The sequence below is a fragment of the Dipodomys spectabilis genome, unplaced genomic scaffold (genome assembly GCF_019054845.1).
Source record: "Dipodomys spectabilis isolate Male_0828 unplaced genomic scaffold, ASM1905484v1 ptg000273l, whole genome shotgun sequence".
NCBI lineage: Eukaryota > Metazoa > Chordata > Mammalia > Rodentia > Heteromyidae > Dipodomys > Dipodomys spectabilis.
Genome location: NW_024870950.1, coordinates 718,117 through 733,355, shown reverse-complemented (window position 1 = coordinate 733,355; position 15,239 = coordinate 718,117). Strand labels below are relative to the sequence as shown.

General features: G+C 40.8%; 1 protein-coding gene and 1 long non-coding RNA gene across 3 annotated transcripts in view; one reads left to right on the top strand and one right to left on the bottom strand.

The window, feature by feature from the left end:
* LOC122126172 overlaps positions 1–411 on the bottom strand; it is a 60,692-nt gene extending 60,281 nt beyond the window's left edge. For both annotated transcript variants that reach the window (XR_006150865.1, XR_006150864.1), the window contains exon 1: positions 144–411. This is a non-coding gene — a long non-coding RNA (uncharacterized LOC122126172). The remainder of the gene's footprint in view (positions 1–143) is intronic.
* Positions 412–548: 137 nt separating this feature from the next.
* Positions 549–10,688, top strand: Dynlrb2 (dynein light chain roadblock-type 2). Its single transcript, XM_042700798.1, has 4 exons — positions 549–636; positions 2,614–2,689; positions 9,187–9,354; positions 10,451–10,688. The coding sequence occupies exons 1-4, from the start codon at positions 634–636 to the stop codon at positions 10,492–10,494; spliced, it is 291 nt and encodes a 96-aa protein (XP_042556732.1). The 5' UTR covers positions 549–633; the 3' UTR covers positions 10,495–10,688.
* Positions 10,689–15,239: the final 4,551 nt, after the last annotated feature.

Genomic DNA, 15,239 nt, shown 5'->3' with positions numbered 1-15,239 from the left:
AGGAGGGGGGAGCAGAGAGGCGGGGCGCTCCGCGCTGTGGGGGGCCTCTCTGGGCTGTGTGGGGCGCCACTGAGACGCGAGGCGAGGCGGCGCGGCCACCGGCCCGGCGTCAGGCCTCCTCGGCCTCGGCCCCGACCCCGTACCTCACGTGGACACTATCCGGTCGCACGTGGACACGTGGCTGCGGCGTGGCGTCCGTCGGTCTGGCCGTGAGAAGCGCGCAGGCCCCTCAGGGAGCCGGAACGTGGCTCCCGACCGCGCGCGCGGGCGGCAGGTAACGCTACCGCGTGCCTGACGGGGACCGGGGACCCAGCGGCTTCCCTCGGAGGCGCGCTCGCCCGCGTCCGCCTCGGCCGCCCTGGCTCCCCACAAGTCTGCGAGGAGCGCGGGGGAGCGAGCGCCCGCCCGCCGCGGCTGTCGAGAACACTCCCAGCCGCGGCCCGCACGCGTCCTGCCGCGGTGAGGGCGGAAGAGCCGCGCTTTCAGCTTCTGCCCACCTCGTGCGTGCGCGTACGCGTCGCGGCGCTTCCGGGAGGCCGCTTCCTCCCCTGTCTCCTAGCAACGGGGCAAGCGTTGTTAATATCCCCGGAGGCCTTGGTGCTGTCTTGAGCCTGAAGTCTCGCCGGCCACGCAATGGTAAAGTCTTGGGGCCTCAGGTGGAAGTGTCGTCCTGGGGCCATGGCGAAACTAGCTACCCAAAAAGCTTCTTGGGGGAGGGGGCGAGATGTCTAGCTAGGTAGAGGGCTGATTTGGGGGGTGACAATTCGGGAAAGGTGATGGGGAGAAAGAAAGAGGAGAGATGCAGTAGATGACGAGGAGACCGGAGAGATGGAGTAGATGAAGGGGAGAGAGGAGAGGTGGAGTGGATGGGGGATGCTGAGGAGGATGGGAAGTCTTGGAAAGTAGGACAGTTTGCAAGGTCCAGGAAGCAAAAATGAGAGGAGAAAGCGACGGGATGGGGAGGGAGGGAGGGAGGGAGGGAGGAGAAAAGAAGATCAGGAGAAAGGGGCTTTGGAAAGAAGTGAAGGGGATCAGGGAGGACCATTCTTCCTTCGAGATTAAAAAGCAAGAAAAAGCCAAAAGGGACTGGGGGAAACAAAGAGCTTTAAGAGGGGAAAGGGGGTACACGTGGGAGGATTAGATTGTACTGGAAGGACTCAGCAATCAGAAGAAGAGAAGCACGGGGCAGGGGGAATAGAGTGTTGTGCGGAGCAGTGGACATTGTCTTACGAGTGGTCAGAAATGGAACCAATTATTGATCCCCCGGCACAGCTATTAGGACGAAGTGCAGTTTCCCAAAAAGGAATGTAGACATACCAGAGTGAAAACAGAATGAATCACATCGTGCAAACATCCCCTCCCTTTTCTCACCCTCGTTTAGACAGTACGTGGGATAAAAAGCTTTTACTACTATTAGTTCCTTAATACTATCACCAGTTGATAATTTCCAGTTTTCACCTGAAGAACAGACCTCAAGCTCAAGACCTTCATTCCAGTGGAATTTTTAATAACATGTCCTTTCTTCGTTTTATTTGTTTTTACAGTCATTTTCATCTTGACAAACAATGCTAGACTTCTATTAATAGTGATAATGGTTTCCTTTTAAGATGCACTTACTTAAGGATTTCACAATGAAATAACTTAAAGGACATGCTAGTAAAAATAGATAGCATTTATTAATAAAAAATGTGAATCTAATACATCCATTCCCAAAATCCAGAGAACACTTATTGTGGTGGTGGAAAGAGGTTACATTTCTATGCTTGCATTAGGTGTATCTTAACTAAAGTAACAATGTTCATCTTAGGATGTTGGGGATAAGAACATTTTTTAAATTCTCATAAAGAGACTCTGCATAATGCCATATAAATTCAAAATAATGATTGATTGTTCAATTATGCAGGTTTAGAAAAGACTATTCTTGATTTGGGCATTTCAAAGAGAAGAAGAAAAGTGGAATAAGAGGGTGAACACATAACATTCATTCAGATAAATGAGTTTAAAAGCCACCATAATCATGCATGGTTGGAGGTTTATCTTGTATGGAGAGTCAAGCTATAATTATGAAAAGGAAATCCTGGGATATGTCAGGGGGTTGCAGAATACCCCTCTATAAATTAGTCATCCAAGTAAACGCTCGTTTAGGTAACAATAAAATGGGGCTTCTCACAAAACACAAATTTTGGACAGGGAGAACTCAGTGTAAGTCTAAATAGTCAAAGGACTGTAACATAGAAATTTTTGTAAATATAAAATATCCATGGCTAAAAGATGGTCTGGGACAAATTTCTGTCCAGTGTAAAAAATTCTTTTCTAGTAAAGACAGACAAAAAACATACTAAAATCTTGTGGGGGCAATAAGCTCCCTGTCTCTACAAGGGTTCCAGAAACTTGTCAGGGCTTGCTAGAGACTTGTTAGACTTAGGCAGGGGTGGGGTCTCCCAATAGGTTGGTATGTAAGACTTGACCATCTCCAGTCTGATTTATAAGAATGTAAGAACATAGATCCATCACCATAGATTGAGGAGATAAGGGAATAAGTGTCTCTCTGGATACGTTCTGTTTAGAGTGGGTGTCACCCTTTTGGTGAATTAGTTCCCTGATCTCTTCCAGGCGGAGGTGGAGGAAACCCTGAAGAGGATCCAGAGTCATAAAGGGGTTATTGGGACTATGGTGGTAAATGCAGAAGGTAAACACTTCCCAGTCTGCCTTCCCGACACATCAGAGCCAACCAGAAACCTGTTTGTTGTGCCAGGCACTTAGATACACATCTTAGAATCTGACACCAAAAGCCTATTCTGTATATTTTATCCATTGCATTTATTTCACAAACATCTGTTGAGTATCTGTCACATGCAAAACCCTCTGCTAAGAACTAGGGCTATAAATATGAATGCAGTATGTCTAAAATGTGTTCATATTCTTAAGAAACACTATAGATTATCAACTTTTAAAATTCTCTTTCATCATAGTAGGAGTACTAATAAAACTGTCACGTTGGAGATAAGGAGAATATCATTTTTGGATGTTTAGTTTTGTGTCAACATTATAAAGGATACCAAGTTTCAGTCTTCATTCTTTTTCCACATCTATAAAAAAAAAAAAAAAACTTTGAGAATGTGTTGTCTTATCACTTATAGGATAGTCTTCATGGATGTAGGATAAGAAGGGTCAATACATCTCCAACCAGGAAACCTGATTCCTTGCCAAAAACTTGCTCCCACTGCACAATCCTTATTAAGGATCCACTTGGCATTTTCTCTGGCATTTGATCTGTGCTTGGCTACAGTAGCAACATCTTCAAGGTTCCTGTTGGTTCTATTGCTCATTAGGCAATTGTAAGGGAAAGAGGTACCAGAAATTGCAGGACATTCATTGAAATAAGAGTAGCTGCTTCACATAAGTCATAGTATAGCATAGAATTGGTTTGTTACCAGTTCATAATCTGGCAAATCTATCAATGAATACTTACTGTGCAACCATGAGTAGACATTTATTCCCTTCCCATTAAGGATAGAAAAATCACCTACTTTACTGGTGGTTGTGACAATTAAATGAGATGATTGTCAAGTGTCAGACACAGCAGCCAACACGTTAATTATTCTGAGAATGTGGAAATTTTAATTTATTTTACAGAGAACAAATTTCATTGGTCTTATAAAATAAAACATAACTCAATGATGATAATGAACAGACCACAATAAATTCACCCAACTTGAGTAATCAGAGGACTGGGGTCATCTTTACAAGCTAGTCAAGAGCTATGCCAAATATTTCCAGTAAGTGGTCCAGTTCCAGTGTGTGGCTCTGGATAAGCTGATTTGGCTTTCAGTATTTGCGTATGCTGCCTCACCCCTGTGGTGAGCTATGTACACAATTTGAGGTGCTGTGTTAGCTTCCTTTGGCTGCAGAAACAAAATACCATGCACTTGGTGGTTTTAAAACATACCAGATTTTTTTCTCAGTCTAAAGGCCAGAGTTGAAGCTATGACATCACTGAGTCATTCTGTCATTGAAAACTCTGGAGAAGGGACTGTTCTTCTAGCTCCTAGCTTTAGGTGGCTCTTCTCAGTCCTTGATGCTCCTTTGGCTTACAATGTTCATGTCTGTCCCCAAGGCCCAGGGCATTCTGTGGTCTGTGTGTCTATCTACTATGAACTAGAACCCATACTAATCTACTATGGCTGTATTGTAACTAATTACATTTATTTCAAATAAGGTAACCTTCTGAATTTCAGGTGGACTTGAATATGGAGGGACATGTCTATCCAGTAGAAAGGTCATTCTCCCATGGCACCCAAGCCAATACATCTAATGTGCTTCATTGGAATATCTTAGTCAAAACCACACAACCCTGGCAATATATGTCAAATGTCTGAAAAAATATCTACAGCCTGGATCAGTAACTCTACCCCTAAGAATTTATCATAAGGAGGAAGCAAAGATTAAGATAGAAGAATACTCACTATGGCATCATATGTAATAATCATAACAGTCAAATCAGAAATTTTATTTGGATAGTAGGCAAGACAGTTTTTTAAATTAGTCATTAACTATTTACTTGATGAACATGACTATTTTAAATGTTGATGAATATTTGAGGAATAACAATGAACTATTCAGATGAGAACACAGGGAATGAAGCTGCAACCAGCTGTTTTTATCATTCCTACAGCAAGTACAAACACATACACTTAAAATAAGGAAAGGTTATGTTATCATGATCTTTGAGTATTGGAAGTCTAAGTGACTTTTCTGTCTATTTTCCTGAGGTTTCTCAATTAAAACCTCGTTTATCTGAAGGCAACAAAATATTATTTTTAATACCCATTAACTTTTCATTAACCTCTACTAGGATAAGATTACGTTAAGATTCAGGGCAGTTCTCAAGATTATTGGATACTCAAATTTTTACCTGAAAGTCAAATTAACCTTTTTCTCCAAAATATAAATGAGAGGCTTTTTTATAGTCAGATTATTAATAACCAGAGTGTATGACATGGATGTTTATTAATGACATATGGCATAAGTTATGTGACCAGAATGTAATAAAATAATCTCAACAGCCTACTCAATTTTGGATGAAAGTGTCATTTATTATAGTTCAGTCTTGCAGCTTTACAAGTTTTGGAAATCCAGTACTAAAAATATTTAACTAAGGTGGAGATTGGGTCTTCTTGTTCTCTGCTAGCAGTTTTGGTCTACTAATTATAGGAAGTCATTTCAACATATTTTCAGATGGTCTATGTGGTTGGATAGAGTCACTATGTTTTTTCCCTTTATATGTCATCATATATCATATTAAACATTAGTCTTTTGGATTTGCTGTTACTTCCTAGGTGTAACAATAAAGTTGACTTATCAATTTGTCAATGCTGAATGATATAGGTCTTTAGATTAGAGTCTTTGTAAGAACTGGTTTCCCATTTGTAAAACGATTCCCTTTAGAGTATTGCAACACTTATCATTACACTAGATAGTGGCAAATATAAATGTCTATCTCGCAGGCAGTCATATCTGTCCTATATTCCTCTGTGTATAAGCCCAATTTCTGTAGGCTCTAATTTTAAATATTCTTGACATTTCTAACAATCCTCCATTTGAATTTCATTAGATTTTGTCAGCTATCCAGCCAATTCCTTTTATTTTGAAACGCAATCTATCAACCAAAGCACAAATGTACAGTTGAAGATGACAAATTGAAATATAACAAATACCAGCTTACCAGGATCATAGTCATATTTTTAAAGTAGTACCATAAATTTATCAATATCCAATTTTAAAATGCACATACTCTTTGTTCTAAGAGCTCTATCTCAGGAATTTACCCTACACATACATACATATGTGAAATGACATCACAAGGACATACTCAGTAGCCTTGTTTATGAAAGTCAAAGACTGAGCACAGGCTAATGCACATAATGGCTGTATATTACAAAACATCCATTCAATAGACTGTCATACATTCATTAACATGCATGACCTAGCTTTACATGTACTGACTCAAACAATTTCCTAAGGGTCTGAAAAGAAAAGCATGCAGTACAGAATAATGACACCATTAAAATAAAGAACATAAACACAAACACATAGATTTTTGGATTGAACTAGCAGAACTTGGAGGCCTAAGAAACTAGGAGCAGTGGGCACTTCTCAGAAAGGAGGCAGGTGAATTTTATGCTAAAATTACTTTTTAATAATTAATTATCTTAGATCAACTTAATAAATATATATCCAGATTGTTTATATTCATTTGTCAGTGGTGTACATACAAACCTCCCAAGTTTTGTAAGCCTACTATGAGTTTCCATACTATGTGCTTATTATTCAGAAAGGCCAGCTGGTTTATTTCTTGGTTTGGCTCATGAAAAGACAGACTAAATAGGCCTGAACATCTGATTCATAATCTTGTCATCTAGATTTTGAATAATGTATTCCAATTGTATTTCTTGTCTTGACACTGAGCAATGCTTACTTCATAGATAGTCACGATTTAGGGTGCAAAATAAAACTATTTGTCAAAAGTTCTCCTTAAAAGTTGAGTGCCTACTCCATTTCTGATTCCTACTGTCTAAAAATCTGTGCCTTGTGATCTTTTATCAGGTGCAAAAGACTGTCTTTTATGGGAAAAATGGCCAACAAAACTGTAACTATCAGAAATTACCAATATTCTATAATATCTTGCCTATCTTAGTAGGTTTCTCTGAAAATGTTGTCCTGGTATTGTTTAGCAAGACTTATTCTGGAGATAGTAGCTATCTTCAAAAGATATTAGGCTGTTTCAAAGTCAATAGAGATGGTCTCCAGCCAGGCACAGGTGGCTCAAACCTGTAATCTTAGCTACTCATGAGCTGAGATCTGAGGATAATAGTTTGAAGCCAGGATGGGCAGGAAAGTTCATGAGACTCTCTAACCACTGTAAAGCCAGAAGTGGAGCTATGGCTCAAGTAGTAGAGCATTAACATTGAGCTAGAAAGCTCAGGAGCAGCACACAAATCCAGAGCTCAAGCCCCAGGACTGGTGTGCTTGCACATGCACCTGCGCATACGCGCGCACACGCGCGCACACACACACACACACACACACACACACACACACACATCGTCTCTAACAGTTTCATGTAAACAAAATCCTCCTTTTAAATATTTTAACTCTAGAAAGGGTAGTTTACTATTTTCTTGAGCTACACTTTGTAAGGAAAATCAAAAGCCATGTTAGACTCTTACTAAGTGGTACTTCAGGTACTGAAGGAATTTGACAGCTATCCCAAGGTCACTTAATGTGTCCCCATCAACTAAAGGCACATTTGTAAATAAAATCCCTGGAATTGCTGGCTATCCAGTAATTTTCAAAATAACATGAAGGCTATCATAGATTACAGTATATGTAAAATATCTATCAGTACTTGTTACTAATAAGCATTAAGTTCTGGGTCACCCAAATTGAGCTTACAGTGATCTGAACTGAATTCTACTTGCATGTTTGTCTGGCTAGAATTTCATAGTTAAATTAATAGATTATGTCTTAAACTTATATCCTAGAACAGTAGAAAGACTAAAAGACCAAACTTAATGCTTAAGTCAAAAATGAATGCAAGCCAGGCACCAGTGGCTCACACCTATAATCCTAGCTACTTAGGAGGCTAAGATCTGAGGATCACAGTTCAAAGCCAGCCTGGGTAAGAAACTCCGTGAGACACTTATCTCCAATAAACCACTAGAAGTGGTGCTGTCGCTCAAGTGGTAGAGCGCTCGCCTTGAGCTGAAGAGCACAGGGACAGTGCCCAAGCCCAGAGTGCAAGCCCCACAACCAACAACAATAAAAAAAAATGAATGCAAATTAAATAGTGTACAGCAAAACTAGAGTATCTCTATTAACATGTGCTGCTAAAATAAAATGGAAGGCTTGCAAAATACTATGTGAGGAGTTAGGAAGAAATTTTGAAAATACATTTGGAGGTACTCTCTAGTGTGGACAGTGCTAATGTCTTTACATTTCTGGTTTCAGAGAAGACTAACACATCGTCACAGACCAAATATTTAAAAGATTTTCTGTAGATAAGATACTTCGAAAAATATTTTATATAAAAATACATGAAGGGGGCTAGGAAGTGGCTCAGTGGTATAGCGCTAGCCTTGAGCTGAAGAGCTGAGGGACAGCGCCCAGGCCCAGAGTTCAGTCCCCATGCTCCCCCACCCCCAAAAAATTAAAAATCCATGAAGGGAGAGAAACACTTGGAGAGAACAAAGGAAGGGGTGTCCAAAAAGAAATGTTCTCTTTATCTGACTTATACAAATCCCTCTATTCAATGCTTTTATAATATTTTATTTTTTTAAATACATGAAAGCCAGGAATGGTGGCTCACACCTGTAATCCTAGCTACTGAGGAGGTTGAGAGCTGAGGATCATGGTTCGAAGTCAGCCCAGGCAGCAAAGTCCATGAGACTCATCCCTAATAAACTACCCCCCACCAAAAGCTGGAAATGGAGCTCTAATTCCACTAGTGGGAGAGTATTAGCCTTGAGAAAAAAAGAAGCTCCAGAATAGCACCCAGGCCCTGAGTTCAATTCCTAGAACCATCAAACACAAAACACAAACAAAAACCGTGAATTAAGCACTGAAATACTCAACAGATTCCAAATGCTTTCTGAACAGAAATGTTTCTTATTAGCTATAAGAATTATCAAATGGCCAAACAATTGAGGATGAATTATACTGTAATGTAGCCATTAAAAAAAAGCAGAGATTTAAAATAGTGTGATGATATTATCAACAAAGACAACTTGGATTACCTAACTTAAATGGGGAAAAAGAAACAGCTAAATCTGTCAATGTAGTTTGAGTCAGCTATCCTTAGAAATGTACATAGAGCAACTGGTCAAGCCAGAACTGTGTGTCCTGTACCAGTAGATCCATTCTGCAACATGGCAAGTGGTCGGAACTCCTGAATGTTAACAACATATGCTTGATTCTGCTTTACTGAGAAAAAATACTAACTAGATACTTCAATAGAATCTATGTCGAGGTAAAAAGAATGTAAGGAAATAAACTAAAATTGAATACCAGTGATCCTATCCATGGTAATTTTTATTCTTTGCAATTATCAACGCCTTCCAGTATTTTACAATGTGAATTTTCTTGTCATAAAAAAAATAACTAACTCCCAATTACATCTCACAATAGGCATTCCAATCCGTACAACCTTGGACAACTCAACCACAGTTCAATATGCAGGCCTTCTTCATCAGCTCACAATGAAAGCCAAGAGCACAGTCCGTGATATTGATCCTCAGAATGACCTCACCTTTCTTAGGATCAGATCAAAGAAACATGAAATCATGGTAGCTCCAGGTAATTTGGCATTTCATTTCACGTTTGCAGCATTGTTCTACTTCACTGGTTCAAATCCTTGTTTAAAACAATGGAGAACATAGGTTTTTAGCATAAAGTATGAAACAATATTCTTTGAATTAAAAATGAAGATGTTTAAGCCAACTGCCAGTGGCTAATTACCTGTAATTCTAACTACCTAGTAGCCTGAGAATAAGAGGACTACATTTGGAGGCCATCCAAGAAGAAAGGTTAGATCCATTCTCAACTTATAGATGGGTGTGCACCTGCCATCTTAGCTAAACAGAGGGTGAGATGGAAAGAGTCATTCTAGCCAGCCTGATTAGAGAAGTCCAGAAGCTGGTGCATGCCTATCCTCCCAGCTATGAGGAGAAGGTGAAAAGGGCAGACTGTGGACCCTGCAACCTGCTTGGATGGGAAGCCAGGCTATATCTCAAAAATAAGCAGTACACAAAAGATCTGGAGGTATGAACCAATAGTATAGCACCTAGTCTACAGATAGCCCATAGTCTAGCAAGCATGAGGCCAAGAGTTCAAACTACAGTTCTTCCAAAAAATTCATGTTTGAATCTGAAAAGTTAAACTTCAAAACACAGCTATTTCACCTTTGACTGTGTTGAATTTTTTCCCATATGCATTATTAATCATCAAAAATCTAGACATAGTTCTCATTTTCAGTGAGCTGAGCACACAGACTCTTCAAAGAGTAGCAGACATGTCCTCTGTCCAGGGAATAAAGAGGGGGTGGATCCAAGGCCTGTGGGGAGACTGTCCAGTTTTCAAATCTAGTCTAGAATGAAGTTCTCATAGCACATCTGTCCAATCAGAAATGACCATAAACCAAAGCTTTCTCTATAGCTCTGGTCACCATGGCTATCTTCTAATAGCACTTGGAGAGCTTTTTATTTTTTAAAAAAAAGTATGTCTAGGATGCACATATACCAATAAAATCAGAATCTCTAGGGCCAACCTTTGGATGTGCAGCCTTCAATCTACATGTATGCTGTCTATGGAAGACAAATGCAGGCTAGCTGAAATGTTCGTTGATTACATGTAATTTCTAGGGTGAATTAATTTTGTCCACATTTCTTTCTAGATAAGGAGTATCTTCTGATTGTCATTCAGAATCCATGTGAGTAGACCTGCTACAGCCACGTCTGTCCTTGTGACACTGAGCTGGAAACATTTCACTCCTTAGTGATTCTTAAGACTGAATTCCAATCTAAGTCTGTGCACATTCTTTTCTATTTTTACATCTAAAACTCATCTACATGTCCCTTTTGATTACACTGCAAACTTGCACTTTTGCTACATAATAAACAAATGCTGGCATGTATGTCTCTAGTTTTTTTATAATACACAAAACTGAAGGCTTTTAGTAAGAGGACAGCCTGCCTGGTGATTGTTCTTTAGAAGTGGCTGTCTCCATGGGAAAGAAGTATAATTTTTCCTGTTTCCATGATATGTCAAGGATTTTCAATGGTGCACCATGACAGTCATAAGGAAAGCAGAAATTCCAATGCCCAGAACGCCAGCTGTTTCCCCAGGTTGAGTGAGGGTAGTGAGAACATGATGGAAGAGGTGTATCCTGCCCCGCCCCTCGAGCTTCTGTCCTGCTTCCCCAGAGGTCTCTTATCAGGAGTCCCCCCTACTCACCCCACGGCAGCTCTCAGGCACCTTCAGTATGTTCCTGCTACCCTTCCACCGCAAGCTAGTTGAGGGAGAAGATGAATGTGGTTCATCCCCAACCATTTACTTCCTGTGAGGCTATGGACAATGTATATACACAGAGAGGCAAGACTGAAGCAAATCCATATGGTCAAATCCCTAAGATTTCCACTTCAGCAGATGCTGGGAGAAGACACAGGTCACAGATGGAACTTCCCTGCCGTTAGCTGGATGAAGAGGCTGAAACCAACCAACCAAGCCTATCCAGTAATGTCTGAGCCCCACTGCATAACAAAACCCTTGGATTGGGAAAACACTCAACAGGGAATTGCAAAGCAACTCCAGCCTGAGGCCCACTGAGTAGTGGATAGGAATGTGGACTGGGGATCATGGGTCCTGCATCTTTACATTCTGTCTCTGCCTTTTGCAAGCAGCATACACCCCATAACTTCATTTGTGAAATGGGATGAGAGAACCGACCAGAGTTTGTGAGAAACAGCTGAGCTGCTGCAGATGAACTCAACAGATGTTAGCTTGGATAGTCGGGGAGTGCGCCCAGACACTGGACACGGGTCACAAGAACAGGTATCGCTGTCAGTCCTGCACCCTTGTATCACCACATTGGCACGATCACAGGCAAGATGTTGACACTGTCTTCAGAGAGGAAAGGATAAAGGAAGTGATCCCAAATCATACAATAGGAGCAAGCACTCCATGCCTATGGGTGAACCAAGCAAGATGAAGGGACTGGCAAGTGGACAACCCATGCGGTAGCACAGGCCTGACTTCTGCATGACTCCCCCACACTTTCTATTTAAAAGACTTGGAGTTTACAGAAGATAAGAACAGCACAGCACAATGAATTCACACATGTACATACAGTCACCAACTGCTAACATGACATTTGCTTCATCCGCTATAAATACATGTTATATATATACATATATATTTATATATTCATGTATAATATGTACTATACACCCTATAAAGCCTCAGATACTATATTGCTTTAAATACTTCAAGTTTTTCTCCAAAACAATGACCTCCTCTAGTTCATCTTAATAAATTTAATATTGATAGAATAACATCATCCAAAATGAAGCTGCATGCAAACTTCCCCAGTGGTCCCAGTAATGTCTTTTATAGCTATTTTCCACGCATGGCACTATCAAGGGCCACCCAATACATTTTGTTATCATGTCTCCTTAGCTGTTCAGCTGCTTTTAGAAACGTCCTTAAACACAATCAAATATATATTTGCCCTCTTGAGAGTCCCCAGTGCCACCTGGCCCTTAATCCCCTAGAGCACTTCTTGGCTGGGTCCAGTTATACTGCCAAGTAATGCAGGTGAAGAGTGGGTGATAGCTTCCCCTTCATTCAACCCCACATAGGCTGAGTAAACACCTTCACTCCTAGACCACTCCAGCATCAACTGAGGATTCCAACATAAACAAGGGCCAAAAAAAAGCAAGCAAGTGCACTAACAGAAATGGACCATTTCACAAGTGTGACAAATTTATAGAGCTGGAGAGGACCACTACTATTTCAAATGCTAGGGGTTTACAGGTAAGGATTACACCTGAACCTAGAGTCGGTGTCCTTAAAGCACTAGATTCATGAGACTGTATTTGTCTAGTCATGCCCGCAGAACTGGCACTGACGATCTTATTAGGGGCTCTTGTAAGATTTTATCATACCCTTCAAAAGTTATTTTTAGTACAGAATTGCTCGTTGTTGAAAAAAATACACCAGAAATAATGTTTGATTCCAACGCCTAAATCTGAAATATCCTCTTGAGTTCCTGAGCCCATGAGAGCTCATGAGCAGATGCGAAGCCGAGTGGTAAAGCCACTTCCTTCCTCCTGGCCCAGCCAGAAATTTCAAGCCCCATTTGAGATGGAACAGTGCAAAATCGCTGGCAGGTTGCAGATGGCACTGCCTTGAGTGCCAGGGTTCTATGTGGGCTCTGCTAAGGAGGAAGGCCCCTCCATCCTGCAGGGCAGGGAGCTCCCAGCAGTCAAAGGAAACTACCCTTCATTTGGAAAAAATACTGCGGAAGCAAAAGGCAGAACTTGCCAGGGCCAATTACAACAGAGGAGGATGTGGTCATGGAGAATTTATTCCATGCCTCTGCTTTCCAGTACACAGACCTTCACATTCTCTCTTGGATTCATAGTTGTTTAAAAGATGGCCAGACCCATTGACTAAAGAGTGATACCATCAAATGCCATTGGTAGAGCTTTCATTTCCTGCAAGAAACAGAAGTCTTGGTTTGTGTGGGATCTCCTCTTAGCCATAAATTTTATGTGAGCAATAGGAAAGCAATTTTCAGAGTCTCTAGAGAAACATATCCTAATCATAAATATTAATGATAAGGAACCTGAAAAGGCCAGCTTAATAAAGTAGCTGAAAATGCACTTACTCATCATTAGCATTACAAGCCCCACAATCTTCATCTCTGAAGAGTAGGGTCATCCCAATGGAGGTTGGGGGGAGGTCAGGAGGTCAAGACTCTAGAATAATATCACCTATTTTCTTCAAAGCCAAAATTACCATACACCAAAGCTTGGATCACTTTCCTCCTTGGCTTTTGAAAAATTGCAATGAACCTCAACATGTGTTCAACATGGGGTAAGATATCCTCACACTTCTGGTATTAGAAAATTATAAAAATGAGAATGGTAACCCATAAAGATGAACTGGCCATCTCCAGCCAGTATGTAGTCTTATAATCCTTGTCTTAAAAAAAAAGTCAATTACATTTGGTGGTATCACAGAGCTTTCACAGTAGAGGTAAAATCTCCAGCCAGAGTATTCACAAAGAATAAACCAGTCCCTCAAATGCTGTCGACCATGACATTCCAACATTCCCTTAATACAAACTCATCTTTCATAGCAGAAAAATTGACATCCCCAGGACAGTTTAGAATATTTAAGGCTAGTGATACCTTGTTCATCTATTTCTTTTGCAAGATGGGTCATGAAGGATTGGCCATACACCCACTTGTTCCTTGAACCCAAAGAAGAGAAAATTGAATCTTACTTTTTCTTGGCTTTGTAAGTCAGGAAAGAGCCACTCCTTATTGTCCATCAGTAACCATTTGAAGGATGTCTCAAAACCTGGGAACTCCTACCACATGTAGAATTAATTTAAAATTCTCTTTTTCGGTTAGCTTTACAATATGTGACACAATGCAGAAGAGTTGAAGGTACGTAGGGACTAGAGTCTGACTCAACTATTATTAGGAGAGTCAATATGTATAAAGCCCCACAGTGGCCTTGCTGCTGATACAGCATAGATGCCAATAATTGCTATTATTAATAACAGTAGCAAAAATGCCAAATTCACCATAGCATGTGCTGTTTATTAGGTACTGCCACGGCCTCTTCTTATCCTTCCTCAGATGCCTAAGTAGCTTTATATAGTTACAACCCTGCTAAGTACACAATTAATTTATACTGGTTTTTCTTAACATCTGAATACAATTCCACCTGCCAGAAGTGAAGATCTTGCCAATGAGAGATACTTCCCTGACATCAAGTTTCAGTTAGAGAGAAGTCCCCCATGTGCTGAACCTGTGCACAAACACAGAAGTTAAGATGGTCGTATTTCCACAGGGGATATCAGAGAGCACCCAGCAGCCATGTACTGTAACAAAGAACAAGAGGCAGGGCGCTCATCATGTGAGTTACCTGTCACGGTCCAGGTCCTCAGCTTCATTTGGATCCTTCAGTTCTATAAGGTGTACAAAGGAGTTGCCATTCAACAAATAAGTTTATGCATATAGTACGCCTGGATCAATGTCACACCCTTCCACATTGTCACCCTTCCCTCCCCCAACCCAAGCCTTCCCTCACTTAATTTTGTAGGATATATATTGAATTTCTGCCATTTAACAAAGCACACTATGTATAGAATGCATCTTAATCTATGTCAAGTCATTCCCTTTAGTGCACACAATCAGGGTGGGGCTGTTCATTTGTCCTGTGTTTAGTTTTATCTGTGGTACTAGGGATTAAACTCTAGAGCCATTTTCTGTTGTCTAAAACCAAAGGACGTTAACAGACACATGTGGACTTTGTTTGGGTCAACTCCAGCTAATTTGATCAGATGCTGCTGAAGAATCAGAGCTATGCCAGCGACTCCCCAGGAAGTGTGTATTAATCAGAGATCAGAACACATGGGGCACCATCGCCCTCTCCTTTGCTTCCCAGCA

Bases quoted from the DNA above. Each gene is read 5' to 3' on its own strand.
- Dynlrb2 (XM_042700798.1), top strand. The intron at 2,690-9,186 runs GTAAACACTTCC...ATCTCACAATAG, and splicing joins TATGGTGGTAAATGCAGAAG to GCATTCCAATCCGTACAACC. The intron at 9,355-10,450 runs GTAATTTGGCAT...ATTTCTTTCTAG, and splicing joins TGAAATCATGGTAGCTCCAG to ATAAGGAGTATCTTCTGATT.